At 48.7% G+C, this 18,461-nt stretch overlaps 1 protein-coding gene across 2 annotated transcripts in view; it reads left to right on the top strand.

Annotated features, from left to right (window-relative positions):
• Positions 1-13,547, top strand: part of Ptpn11 (protein tyrosine phosphatase non-receptor type 11) — a 62,908-nt gene extending 49,361 nt beyond the window's left edge. For both annotated transcript variants that reach the window (XM_021162053.2, XM_021162052.2), the window contains exons 12-16: positions 564-631; positions 1,061-1,212; positions 6,878-6,990; positions 9,300-9,390; positions 9,931-13,547. In XM_021162053.2, the coding sequence (XP_021017712.1) occupies positions 564-631; positions 1,061-1,212; positions 6,878-6,990; positions 9,300-9,369 (403 nt within the window). In that variant the 3' untranslated portion in view covers positions 9,370-9,390; positions 9,931-13,547. The remainder of the gene's footprint in view (positions 1-563; positions 632-1,060; positions 1,213-6,877; positions 6,991-9,299; positions 9,391-9,930) is intronic.
• The last annotated feature ends 4,914 nt before the right edge of the window (positions 13,548-18,461 follow it).

Raw genomic sequence — 18,461 nt, 5'->3', positions numbered from 1 at the left:
CACTATGTAGTCTATGTTGGCCATTACCTCTGCCTCCAGAATGTTGTGGTAACAGGCCTGTACCACCACGCTGGACTGTTCAGTGTTTTTTGTTTTTTTGTTTTTAAACCACCATAAATGTAGGTTTTGCAGCTAGGTTTTGGCTATTTAGGATAGAAACGAACACACCTTTCTTCCCCTGAGTGTCTGCTGTGGCTTTTAAGACAGGAAGCCACGAGTCTGTGTTTGTATGCCCAGAAGAGCCATGGTTTGTCCAACTGTTTTCAAGTAAAAGTTGTGTGGAACTTGGGAGTAGAGAAAAGATGCCGCGTGTTGTTCAGGGCCCCGTGCCTCACCACTGTGAACCTCATGGCGATCCCCTCCACTCCACAGATGGGGAAACAAGGCTACCCTAGGGGGCCATGCCAGGACTGAACCCCTCTGCATGGGCAGGGGGAGCTGATAGGAAGCTTCTCCGAGACACATTGTGTGGACACACAGTAGAGAGCCCGTTGACATTGATAGCTTGGTTCTGAGTGAAACTCCATCACTTCATCCCTCTGCTCTTAATCTTCTACCTACAGTGCTGGGATTGGCCGGACAGGAACGTTCATTGTGATTGATATCCTTATTGACATCATTCGAGAGAAAGGTAGGTCATTGGAGGACAAGCCGCCGCAATTCCTGTTCAAGTTTGTGACAGGAGGTGCCAGGAAAAGTAGCCTGCGAGAGAGAATTTACAGGAGAAAGAAGCAGTTATGGAAATACGGATGAGATTCACTTTCAATGTGTTTTGCTAAAAAACAGTCCTAGCACTTTGGTCCCATCACTGTTTCTTTTGTCACCTGTGTCACATGGTCCCTCCTGCCACTCATCCCCTGCCCTGGTGTGGGGTGACATTCTTGGGGAGTGAGGGGCTCCTGATCCCAGCACTTTGTCCTGGCATTTCCTGGCATTGTTGTGAGTGTTGACTCAGGAGTTCTGCCCTGCACCCGCATGGCTAGTGGGATGGGAAGGACTAGTTCTCTGTCCTTGCTGTGGAAGGCGGTACTCCTGTAGCCTTAGGGTCTGTGCTTTGCAGGTGTGGACTGTGACATCGACGTTCCTAAAACCATTCAGATGGTGCGGTCCCAGAGGTCAGGGATGGTCCAGACAGAAGCACAGTACCGGTTTATCTACATGGCTGTCCAGCATTACATAGAGACACTGCAGCGCCGGATCGAGGAGGAGCAGGTATGGAATGAGGCTCTGACACATGGCTCAGCTCCTGTCTGGACGTGCTCTCTTCATCTGGAAAATGTTAACAGTTGGCCTCCCTGTAAGCTGTGGTCAGCATCCACTGCCTCCCAGTTGAGGGAAGTGTGGTGCTATCGTCTTGAGCGGCAGTCGGCTCTGCCTTACAAAGAGGAAGTGACTTTCATATGCTAGGCTTAGAACTCAGGGTCCACAGTTTCCAGCCATTTCAGCTTTGCTCTAGATTGATCTATTCTGATTCTGCCTTGTAAAATGAATGCCTTATTTTTAATAGAGCGTGGCAGTTTGAGCCACTAATTTGGCTGCATTGAAACAGTGAATTTCAATTTTAATAAGCTATGCATAATGAAGAGTGTGCAGTTGGAGCCTTTCCATGTGAGACTATTCATAACAGACACAAAGCTGAGCTAATTAGGATGCGCCAAGCTGAGGGAGATGAGGAGAGCCGTTCTTTTGGGGAGCTCTTCTTATTCCTCTCCCAAACCCTGTTGTGCTGCAGCAGATGGGTGGTGTCTAAACACCAACCATGGTTGTCCTTTTTATTGCTATTGCTTTCCAAAAAGCCCAGGAGAGGGGACTTGGTGCTTGTCATAGGGTAGCAGGCTGTCTCTTTTTTTTTTTTTTTTGGTTTTTCGAGACAGGGTTTCTCTGTNTAGCCCTGGCTGTCCTGGCACTCACTTTGTAGACCAGGCTGGCCTCGAACTCAGAAATCCGCCTGCCTCTGCTGGGATTAAAGGCGTGCGCCACCACGCCCGGCACAGCAGGCTGTCTCTTAATGAGTAGCTTTAAAAAAAAAAAACAGTGATCATCTCGCTGTGTAGCCCTGGCTGACCTGAAAACTCAATTTGTAGATCAGGCTGGCCTTGAACTCAGAGTTGCACCTGCTCTGCCTCGCAAATGTTGTGATTAAAGGTGTGCACCGCCATGCTGGCCTGGAAGAGCAAGGAGAACCACGCCATCCTCCGAGAGCCAGAGGAGGCCCCTTCCTGAGGTTAGGTGCTCAAGTAGACGCGGTGTCAGGAGGTCACAAGCCACCCAGCCCCAACTTTAATTTTTTAAATATGAATTCAATGTAAGCAGTTTTTTTTTTTTGTTTTTTTTTTGTTTTTTTTTTTGTGGTGTTAAAGAGCAAACCTACGGCCTCATGCACGCCAGCTCAGAACTCTGCCCCTGAGCTGCACCCCAGAGCCTCGTGCACACTAAGTTAGCACTGCACCACTGACCTGCACCTCCCACCTCTGAACCTGGATGGCTGCCCTAAAGTTCTTTTATACATGTCTCCCAGTTTACATTTAATTGGAACCACTCAGTTTAGAAGAGATGCTCAGGGAATAAAGAGCTAGCACATGGTTGCTCAGCTTGGTCAGAAACATGATGCTGTCATCTTGTTGGGAGAAGTCCTCTGTTCCGTTTGGGTTTGTATTTGAGTTGGAATCGAGGGTCTTTGGCTGCTCCCCATTGCGGGACTGTGCTTGGAGCCTTCATATTGCTTCCTGGCACTGAGACTGTTAAGACTGAGGCTGTAAGTTGGATTTAGGAAATAATTTGGGGGGAAAAACTTATTTAGTAACTTGGTTGATTGTGGGGCAGGGGTGTTTACTGATGGGGACACAAAGCATGTGTTTCAGTTACTTACATGTTAGCAAGTGAGGATGCAAGCTTGCACTCACTGACTCTCTCACTCATTCGTTCATACATACAGTCATTCATTCATCATACGGTCATTCATTCATACAGTCATTCATTCATACAGTCATTCATTCATACAGTCATTCATTCATACAGTCATTCATTCAGCTAATCCATTTTGATACTAGTATGTGTTAGCACTTTGCAATTGTATTAACTCAGATTTTGGAATTTGGAACTTTGGTGTTAAAAAAGTATATAGGAGGGATGGGTTGTGGTGGAACAAGCCTTTAAGGCCAGCACCCAGAGAAAGGACTAATCTGTAAATTCAAGGTCAGCCTTGTTTACATAGTATGCTCTAGGACAGCCAGAGCTACATAGTGAGGCCTATGTCTCAAAAATAAACATACATTTCTGCGTGTATGGTTTGGACTGGGGGTGTAGCTCACTTGGTTCAGAACTTGCCTAGTATACACAGAGCCCCATGTAAACCTGAAGTGTTGGCATGTGCCTGAATCTCAGCACTTGAGAGACCAAGATGGGATCAGAAATTCAAGGTTATCTTTGGCTGTGTATTGAGTTCCAGGTTAGTGAGAGCTATATAGGACGATATTGCAAAAACAACAAAGCAACAGTGAAAAAGAAAACTACCACTGCACACAAGAGAGTCAACTGCACACAAAACATTCAACTACCTGTTTCCCTGCTTATTTTTAAATTGAATTTCAATGTGTGTGAGCCTGTGTCCATGTGTAGGAGGAGGAGGATCAGACCCCTTGCACCAGGATGTGCACTGCCCAGGGTTGCTGATAGGAACTTAGCTCTCATCTGCAGAAGCACTTGTGCCCTTAACCACTGCACTGTGGCTCCAGCCCTAGCCCAGCGGATTCTTAAATTAAGCAACAGGACAAAACTCATTTAGGATAATGAATTAGTTCAAAATGTAGCCATCTTCCAACTTTGGATGAGTTAAGCCCTTTGGGAGTAAAAGAATTGCTAAATGAAAACAAAGTGGCAGTTGGGTGGAGAACCGTGGGAAAAGAGGGGGAGTGAAACAGAGGAAGACAGACAACATACGCGCCAGCAAGAAAGAGATACACAGAGGGGCTAGCAGAGGACAGGACAGAGCACTGTAGGGAAAGTCCTGAGTGACTTAGTAAGACTGCCTCTTGTGCTGCTGGGCTTTTTGTTTGTTATTTCAAGACAGAGTTTCTTTGTCTGTGTAGCCCTTGCTATCCTGGAACTTACTCTGTGGACCAGGCTGGCCTCAAACTCACAAAGATCTGCCTGCCTCTGCCCTGCAAGCACTGGGATAAAAAGTGTGCACCACCAGTGCCCAGCTGTGCCACTGCAGTTTTGTTGAGAGGGTTGTTTTTTTTTTTTAATTTTCCATTTATATTAGTAAGTACTTTATTTACAAAAGCAGTGCGTGGTATTTCTTTTATCCAACTTCTGAACACAAGCATTTATTTTTTCTTCAAACTTTATTTAATATACATAATATTTAAAAAGGGAATGTTTATAACTTACATGAGTCTGTACCTCTTTGCTTCTAAGTGCATTGGTATATATTTTTTAAAAGAGGATGTTCTGTTACATCATCATGATTCAGTTACTAAGTTGGGAGAACAAATTGAAAGCTCTGTGTAATCTGCAGGTCAGGGCTGGAGCCCAGCGTGTGAGCATTTACCAGGCTCCTGGGGTCCATCCCAGTACTGCACACAAGCTTGCCCAGCATGTGTGAGCACTTGTGTAGCTTGAGGCAAGAAGGCTAGGAATTCTAGTCTAGCCTGGGCTATGTTAGACCTTTTCTTGATAAAACCACAACCAAACAAGAAATCAAACATATGTCTTGGAAATACAGTTCAGAGGTTAAGGATACACACTGCTTTTATAGAGGACATGATGGCAGAGGGCTCAAAACTGCAGGTAACTCCACCTCCAAGGGATCCAGCTTGCGCACGCACACACACACACACACACACACACACACACACACACACACACACCTACCTCATGGTGACTTCCTCATGTGCACACACAGACATAAACACAACTCAAAAAGCTAAAGTAGGCCACACTCCACATTCAGATTTTTCCAGTTTGTCTTGCTGTAGTCAGGGTCACACGGTGTATATAGCATTCATGTTTGTTTCCTGTCTTTCATCTGGAATATTTTCTATGTCACACTATTGCTCTTGCTCCATACTTGGGACATTCCAGAAGCTGTCAGTTGCACCCTGCAGCTGAGACTCAGGCTGTGCTGTGCCAGGCCCTTCTGCACCACTCCTGTACCTCAGGGCTAAGTTGATTTAGGACAGTCAGGTTAGCTCTGCCTCTTGAGAAGATGATGGTGAGGTTTTTTCACTGGGAACTTACAGAATCAAGGCCAGCTGGGCATGGTAGCATATGCCTTTAATCCCTATAGTGCAGAGACACAGAGGCAGGGGGATTTCTGTGAGTTCCAGGCCAGTCAGGGCTACATAATGAGACTCTGCCTCAAAAAAAAAAAAATACTGTGTCTATGTGTTGAGAGTGTACAGTGTATTTTGTGTGTGGAAATGCTGTGGGGTGGTTGTCATGGTTAGTTGGTTAGTGTGCCCAGCACCCTGCAGTGCATGCTGAGGTGGTGGAGTCTACTCTCAGTAGAGTTCAAGTTTGTTCTACCTTGTCCAGTCCAGTGCTGGGCATGAGGCCTCCAGAGCCCGTGGAAGACGTTATGTCTGAAGATATGTACTGCGGTCAGTGTCTCCCTCCTGCCACAGTCCCCAACAGCCCTTGCCCTAATCACAGTTTGTAGAAGTCAGGATGCTTGGTGAGCCTTCCAATTCTGGATTGGAGTTCATTCCAGATATAGTCAAGTTGATGACCAGGAATAGCCACTGCAGGTTAGAATTCAGTTCTTCCTGCCCCCTCCTCCCCGGTGCTGTGATGGTGGTGTGCACAGCTCCCTCTCCTTGCTGCTCAGTCTCCCAGAATGGAAAGTGTCAGAGTGAAGAGAGTGGCCACGCAGGAGCCTCACTGTGATTGGATTTGTTGTATCCATGGATAGTGTGCAGTGGCCATTGACTCTTCCCATAGTGTACCCATGCCTAAGCATCCCAGGGCACTTGGTCTTAGACATGAAGCCTGTAGATTCTCATGTTCCTTGTATAAGAACCTACTCATTCCTCCTGTGGTCTTCATGTAGCCCAGGAAGGCCTTGAACATAGGGAAAGTCTGCTCATGCGCAGTACAGGTGCATTGTTATGGATATTCACCGAATGGAGAGCTGACTCTGCAGGGCTGTCTGCTCTCTACACACGTGGCATGTGTGAGCCTTTATACATCTCTCACACATGCAAATACATGGTGAGGTGAGATTACATTCCTGTTGGTTTCCTTCCCCTACCATTTCATCTTAGGGTGCTGTAGTTGAGATGGCTGAGCACATCTCAACATTGTGGCAGGGCTCTGGGTGCCATCGCCAATACTGCTAAATACATAAAGTACATTATTGTGCCTTCCATCCGTGCACACAGTGATAGAGCTCTGTGCTGAAGCAGGAGTAGTGCCTCTAGCCTGTGTCAGTCAGCAGTTCCTGCATCCTTGCAGCTCTGGGGGCTCTGAGGGTTGTGGTTGCAGCACACTCCTCCTGCAGGTGCCGTGAGCTCCTAACCATGTTAGCATGTTAGTGTTCTTAAGAGTCTGGCCTGTGGGCTGGAGAGATGGCTTAGCAGTTAAGAGCACTGACTGTTCTTCCAGAGGTCCTGAGTTCAATTCCCAGCAACCACATGGTGGCTCACAACCATCTGTAATGGGATCTGATGCCTTCTTCTGGTGTGTCTGAAGACAGGTACAGTGTACTCATATAAATAAAAATAAGTAAATCTTAAAAAAAAAAAAAAAAAAGAGTCTAGCCTGTCCATCAGCATCTTTTTTTTCTTTTGATAAAATAGCTTGTTTGTTTCTGTATTTTTCTAAAAATCATATCCACAATCCTCCTTACTTGTATTTTTTTTTCCTTAACTTTCAGAAAAGCAAAAGGAAAGGACATGAATATACCAATATTAAGTATTCCTTGGTGGACCAGACAAGTGGTGATCAGAGTCCCCTGCCACCCTGCACCCCAACACCACCCTGTGCAGAGTAAGTAGTGATGTGGCGGCAGCGTAGGTCTGGTAGGAGCTTAACAGCAGTTTCTTGCAGTATTCTCCTCAGGCTTGCAGTATTCTCCTCAGGCTTGCAGTATTCTCCTCAGGCTTGCTTGCTACCCACTGATGGTGCATGGGGCGGTGGGCTGCAGGGACTCTCTAGGGCTCATGGTTGCAGGGCCTCTAACCAGTAGGCACGTGGTGAGCTCTCCAGGATCCTGTGGGGCCCTGGGCATGTTAGGTAGGGTTCTCTGGGGAAAATCTAATTTTCCTTTTGCAGGGAGCATTATTTCAGTGGAAAGTGCTGTCCCTTACAGTGTGGCCAGCAAACACGAAGGGAAAGCTCAAAGTTCTCTCTCTCTTTTTTTTTTTTCTTTTTTTTTGGGGGGGGGGTTTCGAGACAGGGTTCAAGACAGCCTGTCCTGGAACTCACTTTGTAGACAACTCAGAAATCCTCCTGCCTCTGCCTCCCAAGTGCTGGGATTAAAGGTGTGTGCCCCCAACGCCTGGCTTCAAAGTTCTTTCCACCAAGCAGAGCCACCAAGCAGTACCAGCAGGGGGTGTCCAGTGGTGGTGAGGACAGTTTTTAAGGAACGGCTGTTCTATAGTGGTGGTTCAAGCACATTGGTTCAGCTCCATAGGACAGCTTGCCCCAAACTGCCGCCAGAGCCTTCTGAGCACACTAAAATTTCTGACCTTGAACTTGGAGATTGCCTCTTATAGAAGCACTCAGATTTCAGGAAAGATTGTGTTCCAGAGGCATTCAGTATGATGCCATCTTAACTGTTTGTACATCTGTGACAGGAAAGTGTGACATTTCCAGCATGTGAGTTCAACTAGAGACCCACTTAGAAGCAGAAAGGGCCCAGGCCCTATTAGTCAGACTCTAAGTAGGACTGAACTTAGGACAAAAAATGGAAAATAATCCCTGGTGCTCACTGTTGTCACCGACAACAACCCTGTGCAGCAGCAGCTTGGAGGGCTCAGGTGGTAGAGTATGTAACCAGCGGTGTGGCTATGCCTGTCCACATCATTCTCTGTGTCTGTTAGACAGTCTGCTTACAACTTGTGACGTCAAAGTGTCTTCGGCCATGTTGGGGTGAAACACCCCAGTTCTCTGAGTTGGTGCTCTATAGCCTGCCACTGAAGACTCCCGGGAGCAGTAGGACTCCAGTAGAAACCACATTCACATTCTAGGAGACCCGGGTCCCTGCAACATAACTGACAGTTTCCAGGGCTGTTTGGCCAGGATAGGATTGAAGTCTGCTGTGACCTCACTCTGCTCCTCCCGTCACCTCAATGCTTGATGTCCACAAGGGCTCAGGCTTACATGTCTCACACTGTAGCCCCTTTACCCCTCATGTACCTGGGAAAGGAAAACCCCAAGGCGTAGCTGACAGAGGGACCATCTGACCAGCAGGGTCATCATCACCCATTGGTTCTTTCCAGAAGGGCTTTGGCAGCTCCTGGTTTAAAGTAGAACACACAGGGCAGTATTTGTTAGCCAGTCACGTGCTAGCAGCTGTGCTGCCTGTAGCCCAAGGTTGCTCTCCGCCATAACATTTACCTTTCCTTCCCCTGGAATCCCACTTGTTTGCTTCTGCCGTGGGCTTTTAAAGCCCCGCTGACTTTAATATTGGCTCTACTACGCAGCTCTGAGAGCAGATAGAGGCCTGTGTTTACATTCTCTCTCTGTTAAACACAGAAATGAAATTATGTGGCAGGGGTGTTCTCTCCTGAGTCACCTTGTCCCCTCCTGCTCTCCTCTGCACCAGCAGGCTGACTGGAGACACTGGTGTCTTACACAGTTAGCTGTGGTAACTTGATGGGGAGCCAGCACCCTTCCTATGAAGCTCACCCGTGACTGGCAAGCAACTCTGCCACACCCTTTTTGTTGTCCCATGTAGTATGCACACCTCAGATCCTGGCCCTGGGGCTGCTCAGGATCTGTCCTCGTGTCCACACTGCCTGCTGATTCTGTTCTTTACAGAAGGAGGCTGGGCCCACAGATGCTTTAGTTCATCCAAGGCTCTGAGGTTGACTGGAGCCCTCACTTGTGATGCTTCTGGGGAAATGGCCACCATTCCTGTCTGTGTGCATGACCCAACTCCTCCCCTGCTCTCCAAGCTGCCTGCCCTCCATTCATACTCCAAAAGGCATAGGACTTGAGGCCCCTGCTGCTTTTCCCACTTCATGTGTCTGATGTCTGTTTTGAGAGTCAGCTCCAGAGTGGGAAGGGGGTCGGTCTGGGCATAGCTGGACATGGCAGTTCAGGTTAGCGTCTTCCTTCTTCTCTGTCTGCAGAATGAGGGAGGACAGTGCCCGAGTCTATGAGAATGTGGGCCTCATGCAGCAGCAGAGGAGTTTCAGATGAGCCCACGGCGACAGAACACAGGTATTGAATATCATGGCTCTCTTTGGGGCGGATTCACAGCAGTCTAGACAGACGGGTGATTTGTGCATGCCAGAGCAAGATGTTCTGTGACTGAGTGGTGCAGAGCAGCCTCTTTTTCTTTGCCTTGGCCCTCTCCAGCCTGGGTTTGGTGTACAGTTCATGGAGCATTAAGTCAGATCAGTTAACTGTGTGGGCATGGGACTGGCCCAGCAGTTGACAGGGATGTAGTGGACTTGTGTCGTCCATGTCTTGGCATCAACAGCAGGGGTGCTTCTGAGGGTGTGGGGTCCCAGGCTCCCCTGAGTTTTGATTGAGTCATTTTCAGTGAGGTGTGAGGTGTGCCTCCCTGGCTTCTGTGGTAAGTTAGAAACACACAGTATGGCGTCGCAACGTTGACATTTCTGGCAGTGATGATGTAGCTCAACCGAGAGCATTTATTCAGCATGTGTGTGTGTGGCATGCCGGCTTCAGTGCCCAGCACCCCTCAGAGAAGCTGTATAGATGTGTGTTCCCTAAAAGTGTAACGTGTTTCTTTCTCAGATGTGAACTTTCACCCCTTTCCTAAAATGTCAAGACTAGACGAAAGTTTCCAGGACCTGTGCGTTCAGAAGCTCGCCGGCACTGACTTGACTGCCTTTTGAGAAGCGAAGTTTGGAACCATTTGAACAGCACGTGCCTAATTGACACCTCCTTTCCTCAGCTAAGGAGAAACTGCTCTGCGTTCTTGACAATGCGATTTTCATAGAATTGGTTTTGAATTGTGGAAGCAGCTAAATTGTGCTCTGTATTTTCTACATTATGGGACTCAAATTCTAGTTATGGGCAGGATTTTGTTTCTTTTTATGACCTTAACAGACCTGACTTTTTTTTTTTTTCTTTCTCTCTCTTTGGGGAATCATGGGCCCCTTGTAAGAAGAAAGGAGTTAGGGAGATTCCGGCACAGCCTCCCCAAAAGCCAGCCGTCTGTAACCCACTGTTCATCTTGCTGCTCTGCACAGGGCTCCCAGTGCCCTGGCTGGTGGCTGCTTAGGGTCACTCATCATCACAGAGACTCACTGTTTAGTTCCAGGGACCAGTAGGCCAGGCTGTAGACTTGCACCTGGTGAGGGCCTTCTGGCTGTGCCACACTGGACGGGAGAGCACCGAGTGGGGAATCACTTTTATGGCACAAGTTCACCGCACCCTCAAGACCCAGGCATCTCTTAGCATCTCACTGTCCACACAGTGACATTGGGAGGTCTTTGTGCTCCCTGCAGACACATGTCAGGGCACTTTTAAAACAGATTGACCCAGTCAAGGACAGTTCACTTTTGGTGGCTTCTTTTGTTTAGTGAAATGGTCATTCAGCCACTGAATGAGAGGGTCAGGGGGTAGACAGTCATGGCTGAAAGGCCCTGGGAACTGGCATGTGAAGTCTTTCTTCTGAAGATGACTCCTTGGCTGCAGGTGTGGACAGAGAAGCTGTTCTGGGCAAAGTGACCATGTTGTCTCTGTACTGGAGTGTTAGTAAGATCCCGGGGTGAGTGGTCTTTGGTCCTCACTTGTTCCTGACCACCCCACTCCCATTCTTCAGTNCAGCACATCTGATCTGGGTTACATGAGCCCCCGCTGTCCTGTGAGGGTCACTTGGGAGGTTGGCAACATGGTCAAAGCCCTGGGCTTCTGCTTCAATGAGGTGTTTTCCTGGTCTCTTTGGGGTGTTTGTGTAGCCTTACAAGCAGAGTGGCTGGACCCTTATGTGTCCCCCAGGGTGAAAAGGCAGAAGTGGCCAGGTCTTCTTCAGACTCAAGCCTGGAGTGACCATGATGACTTCTTCCGTGGCTGCTGTGAGAGAATCAGGCTCAGCCCAAGGTGTGAAGTCCTATGCTCTGNGGCCACCAGTCAGACAGCCCCAGCCCNTGGCATAGAAGCAAGTGGCTGTAGTTAGCAAGAGCCCAGGCTGCTTATAGTAGCTGGTGTAAACTGTGTGTCGGATGAGAAATGTACAGCAGGCCTTCTNGAAGCTTCCAAGCCCCGCACGTGTGCTGCAGCACCCACCTGAAGACCTGGTGTGGTAGGGTTGGTGGTGNGGACATGGGAGCTCATCCCTGAAGCACCGCAGGTGGGGGAAGGCGATGCTTCCTGGGCCTTGGCTGAGTATGAAGAGCGGCAGTCCTGGCCAGGCCTCCTATCAGTTCCAGTCAGCCGTGTCTGCCCTAACCAAACAGCAGGATTTGCTAATGTTCTGCCNTAAGTGCCTTCTCCAGAGATGTCCCTCTGCCCAGTCTTGATCCTTGAGAGCACGTTTCAGCGAGAGCTTCCATATGTGATGCTCATGACCAAGCAACCGCACAGTCTCCACTTGATTCTTCTTGCTTCCATTTCTGTGAGGAAGGACTGGACCTGCCCTGCAGCTGNCCTGTCTGGGGCCTCCTGCTCCCTGGCAGCCTGAGGTAGTTGGGGAGCACAGGGGCCACCATTTTCTTAGAGCATGTGCATCGATCCTGGCCCCTTCTCCAACTGAATTCAATTGCTTCAGAGCACAGCATGGCCTGGTGGGAATGTGGAGACTGCTGTCTTCTCCAAGAGCTTGTAATGAGATNAGTTCAGCATTCACAGCCAGGATCCCAGATCCTACTCTCTATAGCACATNGTCACAATGAACTGTGTTGGGTTGGTGGTAATGTCTAGACTCTGGACTTGGAAGGCAAAGTTTCTCACCAGCACACAGAGGTTAGCTGAGCTGCTGATCTCTCAAGCTAACATTTCTACTTGCAGCTTGAGATCCTGGAGCAGAGAGACCTGCCCTTGGCCCCCTGTGTTCAGTACAGCAANTGTTTTCCTTCGGATTCCCCCCAGAAGCCAGCCAGCTGTCATTCCAATAGGGCAACAGGAATCCCTAGGTGTCCCAGATCTGTCAGTGTTATGGAAGGTGGTTGCAGGGTCTCAGGAGAGGGCACTCTGTGTGTTGTGTGGTGCGGTGTCTGGGAAGATGAGGTATGGGAGGTGTGGATTTGAGACAGCGAGAGTGGAAGTTGCACAGGTGGCTCACGAGCAGGTCAGAGGCACAGGGCCAGCACCGAGCAGGCTGCATGTGACCTGAGTCTCCCCTCACTGTTGAGCCTTTAAATCAGAAGTATAGGATTTTCTATTCGGGGAGGGGGTGGGGTGGGGCATTGTCTAGCACATGGTATTGGTTTCTAGAAAGCTACACTTGAGAGTCATAATGCTTGTCACATGGGTGTGCAGCCTTCCTGAGGCCCCAGGTTGCCTCTGTCATTGCAGCTGGTGCCTTTCTAATGGAAGACCGGGGTTAGGAAGTGCTGCTGTCAGCAGCTCAGAGGTGCTCAGTGTTGTTTCTAGGGGTTTTGGTGGGAGTCCAAGAATATAAGCCTTGTTTCTGGGACAGGACTGAGGCAGATGCACTCGGGAGGGAAGCACAGGCAGAAGTGTGGGCTCGCTCTACATTGTCAGACGCCTGTCTCAGGGTCTGTGCTAGCCCACTGCTTTGTTGAACCCTTTCCCCTTCTTGGAAGCTCCCCAGTAGAGCTCACTGCATCCCCAGTCACTAGCAGCTGTTGCTCTTGTGGGGCGTTGAGGGCACAGGAAGCAGAGAGCAGTTCCTGTTGGTGCTGTAGAACCTGGCTGTGCATCCAAGTAGTTTTCACAATTCCTCTTCCTAAACCTCAATCATGGGATTAATAATATACCTGTTTATTTATGACCTAATTGTGACTCTGATTAATAAAAGCTAGTGGGAAAGGCCCATCCAAGAAGCCGATGACCAGACTCACATTTAGCTTTCCCACAGCATAAGAAGCATCCATCAGGCAGAGTATTAAAGAAATATAATATTTTACTGATAGACCTGTCCTTTAAAAGGAACGTGTTTTTGGGTGTCATCATTTTGGTGTGAATCATGTAAGGGTTGGCTGTTTGCTGTTTAGTACACTTTAGTGTCAAGAGACGCACTCAGCTGGCTTTCTGCCCATGCATATCGTGTAGTCTGGATTTTTAAGCGACATTAACAGAATAGTTTGTGTAGAGAAACCTCAAGTTGTTGCCTCCCCAGCTGTGCCATGAGTGTATCTGCATATACTCTGGGTATTGTCAGAGGCAGTGGATTTGTGAGCTGTCTGGAACTAAAAATTAGAATAAAATCATTTTCTTGTATTACAGTATTTGTCATTTGGTCTGTTGTCGTGTGTGGGGAAGGAGTGGTGGGAAGAAGTGGGACGGTGGCTCAGTTGGCCCGTCATCCCAGGTTCTGCTCGGGAGCCACAGAACTGCAGCTAGTGGCCTCTAAGGACAGGCAGGAGCTCTGCCCAGAAGGACTTGGGAAGAAATAAAGACCCAAACTGTGGGGATGACCAGGACACAGGGTTGGCCGAGCAGTGTTAAGGTGTTTATGTCAAGGGACAGCACTGCTCTTGGGGACCTTGTTGTTCCCTGGGCAAGTCATGTTCAAAGCAAGGGTTCTGTCTTTATCACTGAGCCCATCCCAGCAGTACAGAGGCTTTCTACTGCTGAGCCATGCCCTCCAGCTCTAGGCCACCACCCTCCGACCTCAGCATGTTCTGGACAGGAAGAAATCACTTCATGACCACCCAAGTAGGCACTTGTTTGTTCTCTGTTGGAAGGGAAGGCATTGGGGTACTTACACTATAACATGCCATGGGCCTTAGGGTCTAGCCCAGGCATATCATGAAAATGATGCGATCTACCCAGTCATTTGACTCTCCAGAAAATACAGATTGCTTTTTAAATGCAAGGCTGTGAGCCATGCCAGACAGGTGAACAATAACCAAAACCACCTAACATGGTGCCTGTTAGCCAGGAGAAACATGCCCACTCCTCCCAGGCCACAGGTCAAAGGGAGTTAATGGGATGTTACTACTGAAGGTGCCTGAGACCTAATGGGGTGAGGAAGAGGAGCCGGGAGACCTCAGTACAGGGGACTCCTGGCCCCTTTGCCTTAGTTCACATCCTCCTGAGATCCTGGGCTGTACATGGTGGGCAGTGTGGTATCCTTTTAGAGTCGCTGTGAAAGAGCCTACTGGTGTTGTGCCCCTCCAAGATAGGCAGGTGAGAGCAGCTCCTTCCCAGTGGAGACACAAGCAGTACTTGTCCTTGTCTCATTCAGTTCCAATGGCAAACCAGAGTACAAGTTCATCAGAGTTCACTCTGGGCGGCCAGTGAAGTACTGGGCACCTTACAGAGTGTGGGTGAGGGGTGACTGGCAATGTGGGTGGTCCTGGAGTCCACACCCAGCATGGGTGCTGGCTCTGGATAACTTCATAGATGGAGCCCCAATCAGTTACCTTCCTCAGCCTTTTGTACCCTAGCAGCTGCTGAGACCTTGAGGCCATCTCAAGTTAGGAGCTGCCAGTGGAAGGCTAGGGAGACTGAGGGCACTTCTCACACTTTGCCTCTGAGGGAGGGTCAACAATCCATACAGAATCCACATGTGAGGGACTTGTAAGCAGGCTGATCCAATGAAGATGGCGGCTGTTTTGCTTGAAGGGCCAAAGTCTACAGCGAGGAGGCCATGGATTAGATTAGGTTGCCATTCCACAGAGAAGTTTCTGGCCCAAGTACCTGCTGTGTGGTCCCATCTCACTTCTGCTTGGTGTCCTTGGTCCTGGAGCTTACACCGCAGATGCCCCTCCCCTACCTGGTCCAGATTCCAGAAACTGCATTTGCTGTGATACACACCTTGACTAAAGACAGCTTGGAAAGGAAAGGGTTTATTTGGCAGACAGTATCTATCATCAAGGGAAACCAAGGCAGGAATTCCAGGAGCTTGAAATAGACACTGTAGGAACACCATTTACTGCCGCTTGGCTCTCTGTTCGTTCTCTGACTTGCCCCCCCCTTTTGCATCCCTAGCCTAGGGATGGCACCACCCACAGTGGAGTGGGCCCAACCATAGTTCAGTCTGCCCAGTCCAGAATGACAGAAGCAATCCCTTAGTTGAGGATCTCTCCTCCCAGTTTTGTCAAATCACAGTTACCAAAGCTTTTTTTTTTTCATGTCACGTGAGGCCCAGCTAAATATTTAATATCCCGAATACCATTCTGATCATAAGTATGCATTCTGTGGAGGACGGGGTGGGGGGGAATGATGAATGAGCTCAGGGGTGCAGTGTGATGGGAGCTATAGAACCTAATGTGCCGTGGCACAGGAGGATGATTGTGGCTGACAGCAATTAATGGTGTATTTCAGAATCGCTAATTGCCAGGATTTGCGCACTCCCTAATGTGAAGAAATGATGATAATGTTTTATATGATGGCAACGCCGCTTGTCTCAGTCTGACCACAGTGTCTACCAGACTGAAATGTCACTCTGACCCCAGGAATATGTAAAAGAATGTCATGTCTTTTAAATCTAAGAAAACCAGCAAACCAAAGGTTGTAATCCTGGGAGGTGGTGGCAGGATGGGAGTTCAAGGTCTTCCTCAGACTCTATAAAACAAAGCAAATCGAAAGTTACAAGGGGGGCTGGAGAGATGGGCCAGTGATTAAGAGGGCCTGAGTTCAAATCCCAGCAACTACATGGTGGCTCACAACCATCTGTAATGGGGTCTGATGCTCTCTTCTGGTGTGTCTGAAGACAGCTACAGTGTACTCAAGTATATAAAATAATTCTCCCCCCCCCAAAAAAAAAAAAAAGCTACAAGGAAGTAACCCTATACTTCAGAGCCTGTTTGCAGTTCTGGGTCAAATGATCTAATGTTTCCTCTCCCGGGGTAGAACATGTTCTATTTTGCTTTCAAACAGTCTCAGAATGTGGCCCTGGCTGTCCGGGAACTCACCCTGTAGACCAGGCTGGCCTTGGACTCAGAGATCCACCTGCCTCTGCCTCCCCAGTGCTGGGATTAAAGATGTCTGCCACCACAATGGCAGGAACAGCAGCTTTATACTGAAATTATGACAATTATACTGAAAATAATTTGGGGTTCAAATCCTCTTCTATTTAGCAAAGATTCAGTCCTGAGACAGGTTAGTGTTTCCTGCCTTTGAAAGGCACCGTGTAGCTATGAAGATGTGAATATAGATTCTGTCACTTGGTTGAAGTGGGAGGGTCCTGGGCCAGGGAAAATGCCCTCAGCAGAGACTTCGGGCTTAGAAGAGGTGGCGGGGAAGAGAGAAAGAAGTTCCTGGCGGTCCCTTCCTCCCTTTCCAACTCTAGCTGCGTTGTCCTAACCCACTGCTAAGTCAAGAGGGCTAAGAGGCAGGGGTACAGGCATGTGCTCAGAGGGATCTGCGTGGGCCACCTTCTCCTGTGACCCACAGAATTCAGCTTCCCAGAGCAGAGCCAGGCAGAGGATGATGGTCTTGGGGGAGGCTCACTGGACCCTCCCAGCTAAAGAATGGTCACTCTCTTCTGGACGGTGGCCAATTCAGTCTCAGGACCCACTTCTGCCCTTGATCAGATCTATCTGCCCTCCCTCCTCCTCTTTTCCTTGCCTTCTTTTCCTTTTCCCCTTTCCTTTTTCTTTCCTTTTCTTCCCTTAACTTTGGGACCAGGTTCTCATATAACCTAGACTGGCTTCAAACTCACTAAACAACTGAGGGTGACTCTAAACTCCTGATCCTTCTGTCTCCATTCCCCAAATGGTGGAATTACCATTACCGGCATGTAATACCACACCTGACTCCACACTTCCTTTTGTACCTCCGAGGGTGGAACCCGGGGCCTTGGACAAGTGGCACAAGCAATCTACCATGGAGCAACAGCTCTAAGTGTGCAACTTCTTGAAGCTGCCAGGACACCCATCTGTCCTCTGGTACTTTGAGAACAACTGTAGAAGCAGATTTGCCTGTGGAGGTAAATATTCTTGAAAATCATGGCCAAGGCTATGCTAGTTCGTCTGGAGGTGAGGCTCTGAATTCTTATTTTACACAGTTAAAATTAATATTTTGAGACAAGCCCTCACTATGTAAACCAGGCTGGTCTCCAATTCTGCCTGTCGCCGCCTCCTGAGTGCCATGGGGCCCAGCTTATTTTATTTTTTAAAAATTTATTGCAGGTGGTGGTGGCAGCTCGCACCTTTAATCCCAACACTCAGGAGGCAGAGGTGGGGAGATCTCTGTGAGTTTGAAGCCAGCCTGGTCTACAGAGCTAGTTCTAGAACTGCCAGGGCTACATGGAGAAATCCTGTCTTGAAAAACAAAATTTAAAAAATCATTTTAAAATTTCATTTATGTCTGCCGCATGGCTGCAGTACCTGTGGAGGCCAGAAGAGTGCTCCAGGATCCCTTGAAGCCAGAGTTACAGGTGGTTGAGGGCCACCGTGTAGCTCTGGGAATCACATCCCATTGTTGCCAATGTTCTCAAACTCTGAGCCTTATTTTATGTTTTACATTTATTTGTGTATATGGGGGTGGGGGCGGGGAACACATATGTGCTATCACATGCATGTGGAGGTCAGAGGACAGTTGGTGGGACTCGGTCCTCTCCTGCCACATGAATCTTGGTGACCAAACTCAGTTCAGCAGGCTTGGTGACAAGCTCCTTTGGCTTTAGTGCCATCTCTTTGGCCCTCAGATCTGAAGCCTGCTTGGTACCCGGGCTCACGGAGCAGACAGGGATCCAAAGACAGTATTGAAATAAAATCAAATAAACCAACCAAGGCAGGCAACCTCGCAGATGCCTGGGAAGCAGCTTTAGATATTCTTAGACACCACGCCAGCGTGTGGAACCCCAAAGCACTTGCCAGATCCCTGTAACCATGGGAGGAGATGGCAACGGAAAGAGGAAGATGCTGGAATTAGAGTCTTCTCGGGAGCTGCGGATGTCTGAGCCTTGACAGATTTCTAGGCTCAGGAGAAAGTCATGTCCGTCTTCATTCACAGAGCTTCCGCTGTTGCTCTCGGCATACTGAAGCAGGTCCCACATGGCACCTTAGGTGCCTTCTTTCCTGTGCTGGGGCTGGCAGCACCCCTACCTCCAGCTTCTGCTGCTTGCACATTAGGAAAGCATTGGGAGAGCATGGGGTAGTGGTTGCAACAAAGATCCTTGATTGCGTGTTTACGGTTGTCCCCTGAAGGGTAGAATGTGCCCTGCATTTGGGACATGGGATGTCCTG

This window comes from Mus caroli, chromosome 5, assembly GCF_900094665.2.
Source record: "Mus caroli chromosome 5, CAROLI_EIJ_v1.1, whole genome shotgun sequence".
NCBI classification, from domain to species: Eukaryota; Metazoa; Chordata; class Mammalia; order Rodentia; family Muridae; genus Mus; species Mus caroli.
This window is presented reverse-complemented; position numbering and strand designations above follow the sequence as displayed.